The 12,290-nt window shown below is 37.3% G+C and overlaps 2 protein-coding genes across 2 annotated transcripts; one reads left to right on the top strand and one right to left on the bottom strand.

The window, feature by feature from the left end:
- Positions 1–91: 91 nt before the first annotated feature.
- On the bottom strand, positions 92–584 carry mrpl36 (mitochondrial ribosomal protein L36). Its single transcript, XM_028461928.1, has 2 exons — positions 575–584; positions 92–474 (listed from the first exon to the last, which is right to left on the bottom strand). Exons 1-2 carry the CDS (start codon positions 582–584, stop codon positions 92–94), a joined length of 393 nt encoding a protein of 130 aa, XP_028317729.1.
- A 2,248-nt stretch (positions 585–2,832) lies between these two features.
- Positions 2,833–6,562, top strand: ndufs6 (NADH:ubiquinone oxidoreductase subunit S6). The gene is made up of 4 exons (XM_028461047.1): positions 2,833–3,003; positions 3,243–3,296; positions 3,942–4,064; positions 6,420–6,562. The coding sequence occupies exons 1-4, from the start codon at positions 2,833–2,835 to the stop codon at positions 6,486–6,488; spliced, it is 417 nt and encodes a 138-aa protein (XP_028316848.1). The 3' UTR covers positions 6,489–6,562.
- The last annotated feature ends 5,728 nt before the right edge of the window (positions 6,563–12,290 follow it).

Below are 12,290 nucleotides of genomic sequence, written 5' to 3'. Positions count from 1 at the left end.
AGAGACGTTGGTGTCACTTTTTTTTACAATTTATTTTTGTAGAACAGATCTTACACATCTCCACAACCATCAGACCAGTATCCTGAACCTGTCAGCCCTGCCTCTGCTTGTGTCTGGGGTGTGTCTTACAGAAGACAAACAAACGTCCTCTGCGAACGACGAAGAAGCAGTCCTTACAGCGCCTCTTCAGGGCAGACTTGGTTTTCATGCCGACAGACGGCTGGAAGCTCAGGAGGAGATTCTGACACCTTTTTAAAAGTGACAGTCCACAGTGAGCAGAAGAGGAGGAGGAGCAGACCGTGGATGACGACAGCAGCAACGTCCTTGGAGATGTGACAGTGAGCGCTGAGAAACATCTGTACGCGCTGGTTGGAGATAATGAGAAGTTTAGGTTGAAGCGACTCATCTGGACCACTTGGCGAGTCAGGGAGGTGACGAGGTGCTTCATCAGGAGGGGGGTCATGGTCTCAGAGCCTGCAAAGAGAGAGACAGGAGAAAGAACATGGCTGCTGATTATCCACCCATTAACACAAGCCATAAAGTGTTTTACACATATACAGACAACAATACACACCATCGTTCATTGATCAGGCTTTACAGTATTAAATATCCTATTAACTTCTTTCTTTTCAAGGAGATAAAAAAATGTTGTAATATTTGCATTTACTGTAGACCAGGGTTGGGGTCAATTACATCATGCTTCAGAGTTGGAACTGTTGGCCCCTGCGGTCACTGTTTTTATCCTCTCGGTAAACAAAACAGGTTTACATATTGACATCTTTAACTTTTCCTGATTACCTAGAGCAACCAAAAGCAGCACAAATTGGCGTTTTGACTGAAAAAGAAGCACAAAATGATCTAAAAAGCAGGCTGAAATCTTCACTTCAATAAATAAAAATGGGATGTTTACAGGTAGTGGGGCCGAGTGACGTCATCAATCACGTAATGTCAATGGTAAAGTAGTCCCATTTTAAAAAAAAGCAATACAATGAATACGGTGCACAATATTGTGTTTTGTTCGGCATAGATCTTCTCATGAGTATAAAGACTTTAGGCCAAACTTTTAAAACAGTGGAGGATCTTTTAAAGGTTGCTGCTAAAGGATCTCTCATTGTTTGGTTGCTCGATTTAAAATTTCTAGAACATTTATTGCCATGCTCGGGAGAAAAACTGTTAAATTGCATTTTAAAAATAAATGTGAAAGTTATTTACAACCACTTACTTGTATTGAAGGGAGATGTATATAATTTTACTATAACGCTATGATTTAGGCTCTGGTTTAAGATCCAGGCTATTGGAGAAAAAAGGATTAAAACAGCTCAGTGCCTTTTGTTTTTAAAGTTATTTGTTATTGTAGTCGCATTTACGGCAGTAATTTGATTTAATTATTTAGTTTCCAGACACGACAGCTCATCTATCGGCTGTCTAAGGTGGATGATAAATGAGAACATTCCTCAGGCTTTGAATACGGACACATTAAACCATACAGGACAGCTGTGCAACGAGCCAAGGGGACTAGCATGACCTGCTAATGCTAGCGCTAAAAACGGACATTTACGCCTCGAATGTCTGTCCCAGGAAGCACTACATTGCACCAAAACAGTCAGAAAAACGTGAACAAACCTTGTCGATTATCCAAGGGGTATGAAACGGCTTAGTATGCCCCTTGTTGGACGCGTCTTTGGTACCGAACGTGTATGAACCGAGAGCTCGTTTTTCTACTTCCGGTACTACTTCTTCTTCTTCTTGTTTTACCGCTTCTACTTCCGGTCTGACAGGGGGACGCTCGATGCCTTCAAGAAACTAAAAATATTTTTGAACAATTTTAGCCCATATTTACTTATATTTACCCCCCTTTCTGCAACTACATTTTCTCCGTGTTTCTGTGTTTCCAACACAAACAGTAGATGCGCTGTCATGTCATGAGATATATCTTGTTGGGAAAGTATGGAGGCTATATAAAATAATTGTTTATGTTTCTTTAATGGTTTTTATGAGGTTGATTTTGTTAGATGGCTAAATGCTCGTTCATGTGAATCTTGTTGGTTTTTTTTCTTTCTTAATATGAATTTTATATTTTGATAAGCACATTGAGAGGACTTTGTTGTAAATTGCGCTATACAAATTGAATTAACACTTGCCAGCAGAAACATATACAATTGTCATTGTCGTGTTGACATTGGTAGTATGGTGGTGTATATATATATATATATATATATATATATATATTTTTTTTTTTTTTAACCCATTTCCAAACTGTTGAAAAAAATGTAAAACGTCTTAGATGTAGCTATGATACAAGGTAATTGGATATATTTAAAATGCTGGTTATACCACTTAACACATAATCTCCACACACACATCCTTGAATATTTCAGTTCTTTGGCTACAACAATCAATAATAATAATAATAATAATAATAATAATAATAATAATAATAGTCAAATGCAATGTATAGCCTTAAACAATGTTGTCAATAAAAACCTGAGCACATCTGAGTGTTGTCTATCTATCTATCTATCTATCTATCTATCTATCTATCTATCTATCTATCTATCTATCTATCTATCTATCTATCTATCTATCTATCTATCTATGTCTGACGTTTGTTACAAACAGACCCCGTGAAAATTGCTTGAGAATTGAGTGATTTATGACAACTTTAATAGTGTAAGCAGATCATTCCTCTATAGATGTAATAAACTGTAGGAGTGATTGCCACTGGTCCAAGATGGCCGTCCTGTTGACGCACCGCTCTAGTGGGCGGCAGCAGTCGACGCATGATTTCACGTGCCTGATTTTTTGAATCCTTTCAACGCATGCGCGAATCAAATGAATGCATCTTGGGAATCGGTTGCTTTCAACATGGCGGCTCTACGTAGACTTCTGTCCTTCACAAATGCAAAGCTGCTGGTTTCTACAATGAGGCTGGCTTCTGTGCCCGCTCAACACCTCAGTGTGAAGGCCCACAGCACCGGTGAACCCATCGGTCACACTGGACAGGTTTGAACAACTGTTTCACTGCTTTCATGTAAATGGCCCGCAGTTAGCTAACCTTAGCTTAGCCTGAGATTGCATCGTTGGTTCCATTGTCGGACATAAGATGATACTGTATTAGTTTTATAATCTTTAATGATTTCACTCTTTTTCAGAGCACCATGTCTCCTCAAAAACACGTTAAGATAAATTCCGTATTGATGTCTATTACTGCAGTTGACGAATAACTCGTGTTTTGTCTCCAGGTGTTTGAAGATAATGATCCAAGAAGAGCCAGATTTGTTGGCAGGCGAAAAGAGGTAAAACACTACACAGAAAATCACATGTTGAAGATTTATATTTATCTGTTAACTTTCACTACACTCCGGAGTGTGGGGCACTATAAAATCTTTATTTTTTTCTTCTCCAAATTCCTTTTTTTTTTTTCTTTCTTTCTCCAAATTCAGTGTTTTCCACATATTTTTTTAAAATTCCTTTCTTTAAGATGAATTAATTTTTTTTTTTTGTTAAAGAATATTTTAGTTTTTAACTCCTGTGAGAACACAATATGAATACTGATAAAACAAAGAAAACCACAATAATAAGTAATTTAAAATGATGAGTAGGGGGTGTTGGGAATATATTATACGATATTACGTCATGTGATTCTTGGATCGATTCTAAATGCAGCCATATCGATTTTTTTTTTATTTTAATTTTATTTTTTACAATTTTTTTGCATTTTAATATAATACCTATTACAAAAATGAAAATTGATAGTACACTACACTACACTAGTATGGGCATTGGGACTCAGCCTTTGTGTCAGTATTACCGACCGTAAGCACATCAATAGTTAAATAGCCAAACAGTGACATTCTCTGTGTATCACATTAGCTTCTCTGGCTTTTCCATGTGTTGTGATGTAATGACAAAATCCCTTTTTTTCCATCTGTTCTGTGAAGGTCAATAAGAACTTTGCTATTGATATGGTGTACGAGGAGCCAGTGAGTGACGTCGCTGCCCGGGTTGTTTCCTGCGATGGCGGCGGAGGAGCTCTGGGACACCCCAAAGTTTACATCAACTTAGTAAGTGATGGCACGTTTCATAGAGCAAAACCTGGGTTTGGACCAGGGTGGGAGCTAGAGCTGGGTGATTTTTTCCCCTAAAAAAAAAAAAAACCTCAGATTTTTTAAAGAAAAAGTTTTGATTTTCAATTTCTTTTTTCAGTGCACTTAAAAATGACTGCTGACATCAGATATGTTGTCAAAAGTATACACACATATAGCCTACTTAAAAGGTAAACAAATATAAACAAAGAGGGGGATGGCTCACGCTACGGTAACCCACAAGGATGGAATGCAAAAAAGTCAGAAAAAACTGGTGGGGGAAAAAAACTTGAATTTGCAAAATAAAGATGAAGCTGAAATGAGAAAATGAGCTGAAAAAAAACAGCAAGCACCAAGACAGGATGTTTTTAGTCCTGTCTTTTTAATATATGTTAATATGTTTTTTCATTGTGTCATCCAATGTAGCACTTTGAGATTTGGTGTAAAATGTAAAGTGCATTACAAATAAAATGTATTATTATTATTATTATTATTATTTATATTTACAAGTAGACTTTTTTAATCTTTTGTAAACAACATAAATGTTTTTAGACGTTTTCTATCTTTTCTAACAAGAAGGAACACTCACTTTGCCTCTTTCTACTGAACCTAAGGGCCCTTGTTTACCAAATGCATTAAATATTAAATATAACAACTAAAGATCCTTTATGGCAAAATTTGTTTAAAAACCAATGGTGATGTACAACACCGTTAATTTTTTATTGTTACATTAGGAAGGAGCGACATAAATTAAGTGTTGACTCTGGTATTCCAATTGAAAATTTTGCTGGTATGACGTCACGGGAGCTCTAACGTCTTAGTTTGCTATACTTGCAAACCTCAGCCACACATTTTACAGAAAAGATACCATGGGAATGCGTGATTTTTTGTCCCAAAACTATTTGCAAAACCTTTAAAGGTGCAGTCCGTAACTCTCAGATCCCTCCCTCCCTGCTGCTCTCTTGCCCTGCCTCCAAACTTTCCAAAGTCCCTCCCTCAGAGGAGCTAGCAAGCTAATGTTAGCCTGACAGCAACATTACAGTAATAAAACATGCGTTGTTAAAAACACATTACTGCAGCGCTTCTCTCTCACAATTGTGCACATTGTGAGCAACAGCTGTCAGACAGTCCATCAAACACACTCCTGGCTCTGATTGGTTCTTTTTGCTCGGTCGTGGTGCATTCTGGCAATCTGCCAAAGGCTGCAGGAGCAGCAGGGGGGACTCAATGAGCCTGTTTTTTTTTCTTCTTCTTTTTCACACAAACTACTAGTTTGATGTAAAGCTGTCCTTACATAGTGACAGCTTTAGCAAATATGACAAAAAGTCACTTTTATAAGAGTTGCAGACTGCACCTTTAATTCCTGCCAATCACTCTCACGTTTTGCACTAAATCCTGCACAGCCATCTTTCTGTATGTGGACGTTTCACCAGGTAAACTCATCACCAGTTTAGCCAATACACCGACAGCTGAACCTGTGTTTGACATTTGTATGCACTCATAAGAATCCAAACTACTTGTTCAACTCACAACATGTTAAAAACTCACTTTGGATGAAGCTCTACGTTCATTCTTTTGGCCACAGGATAACATGATCATTATTTGAACCTTAACACTAAAGCTGAATAATTAACCATAAACGCGTCAATATTAATGTTTTCACTACTGCGGTAACGTAACCTCAGATGCTGGAGGTTCTTTCTTGGTTGGGGGTGATTTCTTTAAATTCCGTTACGAAATTAAAAAAAAAAATTGATGTGGAAAATTGCAGCTAGGTTTTTTTCAAAATCGTGCAGCCTACTTAACACAGTGCGAGATTTCTAACAAGATAATATGTGAAATTGTCTTTTTTTTATTTAAATAAGGAGAGAGGTAAAAAAAAAACCCTGCTTCAGATTGTTTTTTGTTGCAGAAATAATTTACACGTTTTCCGTCAATTTTTCTGCGATCACAGAAAGTCAGAGTCTCTTATAAAGAAATAACAATGCTTTTAAAATAAGCCAGAGAAGATGTGGAAGCTAAAGGCAGCAGTGTTTCATAACTTCAGTAACCACTGATTTTAGTCAATAGGATCATTGTTTAAGCAAGAAACAGTTAATATTCTTTATCACTCAAGATTCCATTAAAAAAAATACTTTTGACATTTTTGGTTTTTGAGTAATCAGTACAATATTGACCATTCATCACTAGTATTAACTGCTGGTTATTTGATCACTGTAGCATTGACACTTTATTGTGAAGGAGAGAAAAACATTGTCATTGACCTATTTCTGCAATGTTCCCACATTGTCGTAACGTTATAACTAACCTCAGCTCTAATATGCTTCTTTCTAGGACAAAGACACTAAAGTGGGAACATGTGGCTACTGTGGACTTCAGTTCAAGCAGACGCATCATCACTAAACCATCTCTTCTGTGTTTGCTTCTTTGTTTAATTTCCATATTGGTTAATAATAAATTATGTCTTGTCCCTCTGATCTTGGGCAAATGCTACAGAAAAACACACATCTCAAAACACGCACCAGGTATTTATAATAAAAATACACTAAATGAGTAAAATGAAACAAAAAACTAAATATTTCTCCAAAAAGTACAAAAAACGGCAACAGCAATGCACAAAAATATACAAAATGACTCCAGAATCACACTGAAATGGCAACAAAAAACAATAATTATAGAAAAAAGCACAAAAAGACAACATAATGATATATGACTCCAAAAAAATACATTACAGAAAAATACACCAATTGACAAAAATTTAAAAATGAGTTAAAAAACAACAAACATTAATCATGCACATCTCCCATAGAATTAAACCAGGGAAATTGCACCCACAAATAAACCCCTTTATAACACTACATAGTATGTACACCTCTTTGTACATCCAACCTTCAAACACATACTCATTTGACCATAATTGACAACTCACTACTTAAGCTCCTCCCACTATATGAATACATACTTCCAACTGGCACTGTACTAGTGCAATAAACGTAGACAGCTGAAAACCACAGCCATCCCATGTAAGTATCAGTGTTTGTAGCTAATGCTCGTTTGAAATAACTTTTACGCCTTAGGAAACTACAATTAAAATAGTTATTTATATATGGAAGTGTCTGAATTATTCTGGGCTGTTTATAGTCCCAGAACTCTGAGGTTTTTATTTTTTTATTTTTTATTCCTGCCATTGCTACTGATGTCCAATAGAGGTCAGTATTGTCCTACATCTGTTTGTGTTTATGGTCCATGGAGTGATGCCATCATTAGTATCCATGTATTCTGACCTGTATGGGGAGAGACATGTCTCACAAATACATCCACAATTTTCACATGTATTTTTTAGATTTTCACAAGTGTTTTTCAGTTTTCTCATTTATGCGTGTGTATTTATCATGAATTATCGTGTGTAAATCTCCAATTGTTAATTAACCTGGAGTTATCACTGCATATTCAAACAGCACTGGTAGATCCTGTTTTCTCTAATTATAGGTCAATAAATTGAGCGGAAATGATGCTTTAAACTGATCCTGCTGCCGATTGGCCCTTTGCAGTAAACCAGTAACACTTTTAGACAATTAAAAACATCCTAAAAACAATAGTTCACAATTTGGTCAGACTTTAATTGAAGTTCCATACATGAGGCTGACATTACGCTGTCATCATGAAAATGGTGTCACGAAGGCTGTCATTAAGTGTCGTTTGCTAAATTCTGACACCTTTTTGCGAAATTTCATTTAAGATATTTTCAATTCTTTTTTCACAAGGAATATTCAACCTTGTTATATTCCATGTCCAAATTCTTATATTGCCTTCCCCTTATTCAATCAGAAAATATGAAGCAATTGGTCTGCCAAGTTTACACTAACTGAGATAATGATTCTACAGCATTATTAGAAAGAAATAATAATACATTAACAAATTCAAGGACGGACACGCCTACTCTCAGTACCAAAATAGGAAAACAAATAACACTAATCCATATGTTCATATTGTATTAAGAGTCTTTTTTTTCTCTTAAACTGAAATATATTCAAACAGCTCTTTATCTATGTATAAAGAATTCCACATTTTGACCCCAACAACAGAAATCCACATCTGCTTTAAGGTTGTTTGTGCAAAATACATTGACTTCTATGGTTCCCATCCTCTAAACTAAAAACAAACAAGTTCTGTAAATGTTCTGGTAAATGCTCTATTTTTAGCTCTGAACATCACAGTGAGTGTCTGCAGCTCAATCAATTCTTTAAGTTTTAACAATCCTGATTTAATAAACACACTGCTTGTTTGTTTTCTGTATCCTGCTTTATGAATAATTCTAACTGCTCTTTTCTGTAATAAAAATTATGTTTTTGTATTGCTTATGTACGTATTTCCCCAGATTTCCACACAATAACAAAGATATGGCAAAATAATCAGAATCATCAGATTCAGAATTAACTTTATTGACCAAGTAATGTATGTTATATGTATGCTGGACTACGAAGCTGGCTAACGTTTTACAGGGCTAAATCACCATGGTAACTTAGGCTGAAAGACTAGCCTGGTCGGGACCAGGTTTTGTTCTGGCTACGATCTGAGGGAGTATTTAAGCCTCGCCTCCTGACCAATCAGTTCTCTTAGAAAACGACCTGTCCAATAAAAGAAGGATCATTGTGTGAACACGTCACTTTGTGGCTCTGATTTGACTCTGACAGGAAAGAGAGAATATTTAGACATCAATGTAATCCTTTCATTTACCGATGACATCCTATAGGAAATATATATATATTTTTATCTCATGACTGATAAAGTAAAATAAGTCAGGTGATAAAAAGTCTGCATGCATCGCTTTCAGGCTGATTAATTATTTAATTAATTCATGCATTCATTCATGTATTCTGTGGTGATGCAAAGAGCCTCAGTCCAATAAGATAATATAAAATATAAGTATATTCCACCTTATGATTTAGGCTGATCCGCATGAACGCAACACCAGAGCCACAGACAAGGTAAAAGACAAAGTGAAACTGATCAGAGTGCCTGTTTATTCTCCGTTTATAATCTCACTATTTTAAAGCTGATATCCGGCGTTTCTGAGAGGACGTCTCGATGTCCCGCCCTCAACAGCTATACTTCCAGAAGCCACGCCTCTACTTTTCTGCACGTGCATCGTGGAACATAACAAGGTCGCATCAGGTCACAATGATATAGGTCTATAGGTCAGGTAAGAGCCAAAATCATATTTACATGTTTGCTGTTGTGACTCACGGCCTTGTTTCCGTGCACAGTTCCGCATTCACTTTGATTGACAGTCTCGAAAACAGGAAGTCAAAGCCTATTGGCTGGGTGCAGTCGGCGATCGTTTCCATTTGTATTGGGGTCTATAGGACGAAGGCGGCAGTAGATCATAGTAAAAGACTAGTTAGGTATTTTTTTGCATTTCAAAAGAATTAAACATAGACATAGATTTCTCAGAAACTCTGGATATCAGCTTTAAGCATTAACACTCATCAATTCCTGTTTTAATTACTTTCTGTTATTACTGCAGCAACAGTGTTGTTTTTGGTCTGAAATACTGATTTTTTTTATTCTTCATATTTTTAAAGAACTATTCCTCAATTGTGACTTAAGTTGCCCTCCAGTTTTTCCGTGAATGTGATTGGTCTGACGACGTAATCTCCACCTCTGACACTAGGGCGTGCACATAGCCATAATTTAGCGAGTTGTAATCTTGATTCGTAGTACAGCTTCTGTCTGACTGAGAATGGTTTAGTTTCCGTGAAGCCCACTAACGGAGATAAATCCAGGATAGAATTATCTAGCTTCGTAGTACAGGCCCTTAATGACAGCCTTCATGACACCTTATTAAAGCTAATGACAGTCATGTCATAATAATGACAGCATTTATAAATAACACTTCAAATATAAGTGGTGCCCATTATTTTATACTAAAGACTTCAATGGATGACATGATGATGAACTTGCTTTGACCGTTTTCATCTATAGGTCTATCTAAGAGTTATAACAGCAGACATGCAGAGTGAATCCCTGCAGTTTGTACATCAGCTGCCTTACAACAATCCTCTCTCATATTCCCGCCCATGTGGCCCCATGGATGGAAGATACGACACAGTGGCTCGGAACAATACATGTTTGAAGAAAATCGTATATATATTTCATCAGTTTATTCTCCGCAGACCTCTGCATGCCAAATTAGCCCATGCTCGGCTCGGGCTCCAGACAGCCTGTTCTGTCCCCTGATGCAGCCGGTGGAGCTGCATTTTCCACACCACGAAACTCAGGTTGGGAAGAGTTGTCAGGCTGATATAATTGGCCCTAGTGACTCCTGGAAGGGAGTCTCATGCTGTACTTAACCTCAGCTATAGTCAGACCACAGTGTGATGGAACAGGTTGGTAGGGTCAGTGTCAGGGAGCTGAGCTGGTGTAGCTGTTGTGGTTAGAGGTCTGAGCAGTTGGGCGATGGCGGTTGGATGAGTTGGAGGCATAGCCAGAGGCAAAGTCTGCAGATGAAACTGAGCATATGAATTGTTCTGAATTAAACAGCACAGTGTTTTTTTTGCACCATGATGAACCGAAGCCTTTAATTATTAAGTGTCCTTAAATGCATCACCCGGCAGGAGGAAATAGTCTCTCCCACGTCACATACGTCAAGTATCTCTGGATTGTAGAGGTGGATTCCCTTCATTCACACACACACGCGCGCACACACACACACACACACACACACACACACACACACACACACACACACACACACACACACACACACACACACACACACACACACACACACACACACACACACACACACACACACACACACACACACACACACACACACACACGAGTACTGATGTATCCTACTCAAGTAATTCATACATAAAATACACAAGTACAAGTATAAAGTAGCTTAATTAAATAGTACTCAACGTAAAAGTTACTAGTTACTTATACCTCCCATGTTTATTTTTGGGAAAAATATTGTTATGGTTCCCTTACATATAGTGAATTTTCCCTCTGGGGATCAATCATTAAAGGTCTATTCTATTCTATTCTATTCTATTCTATTCTATTCTATTCTATTCTATTCTATTCTATTCTATGTATAAACTTAAAAAGGAAGAGACCAAATCAAATCACAAATGGAACTTCATTTATTTTCCACAAAGGAATCTGTATAAAATAAAAGGTTTGTCAAAATGTGCAATTCTTTGAGAAATAAAAATAATAAAATAACACCAATAAATTCAATTAAAAACATTAAATGAACTCTAAACCTGAGAAAATAACCAGCATTCAGTGCCGTTTTGGCACGGTGCATTACGTTTGATCTGATTGGTCGGCTATGATGTGACGCATTTGATTGTTGTCTGGTTATTTCATTTTTTGTAGTTTCACAATGTCCGTTGATCATTTTATAATTTACTCAGTAACGATTGGGTGCAATTAAAATGACCTATTTAGAAATATACTCAAAAAACGTACAAGTACCCATAAAAGCAACTTAGTACTTGTACCTGTGATCTGTTACTTTCACTTCTGGTTATGTTTGATATTAATTGTAAATGTGACCTGCAGGTCTGAGTCAGACTATTTAGACAAAGATCATTTCAGATGAGACTGTAATCTTTTTTTTTTTTGTGGAAACCCCTCACTTCAGATAACGGAGGTAAATGCCATGGAGTCTTTTAACACAGATACCCTGCACAACAATCACTCACTCTACACAAAACATCCTCCTCGTGGCTGTAATTGCCCTATTAGAATATTTCCTTTTGAAGATGTGTCACATTACAGACCCGGAGGCTCATTATTGGAGCTCCCTGCAGCCAATTATCTGAGCCTCAGTGTCTGAAAGCCCCAAAAGCTTCTCTCAGGCTGATCTGTGCAGCTCCCAGTCCTCAAATCCACTCTTATACTGTATGAGAGGCAAAACAGAAAACTGACCTTTGGTCATTGACTCTACTCAGCTCCACTTTAGAGTCAGGTGACAGGGCTTCTGACCTTTACCATGGAAATAATGACTTGTTCTGGTGCCAGCAGCTCGAAGGGTTACCGCAAGGAGCGAGACACCTCTGGCGACATGTGACACTTTTTGGAGGAAAGAGTTTGCACTCAGGACTTTGATAGGCCCGGAAAACCAAAGTGTGTCTGACAAGGCACAAGAGGCTCAGAACTGTGTGTGTGTGTGTGTGTGTGTGTGTG

The sequence above is a fragment of the Gouania willdenowi genome, chromosome 11 (assembly GCF_900634775.1).
Source record: "Gouania willdenowi chromosome 11, fGouWil2.1, whole genome shotgun sequence".
Taxonomy (NCBI): domain Eukaryota; kingdom Metazoa; phylum Chordata; class Actinopteri; order Blenniiformes; family Gobiesocidae; genus Gouania; species Gouania willdenowi.
This window is presented reverse-complemented; position numbering and strand designations above follow the sequence as displayed.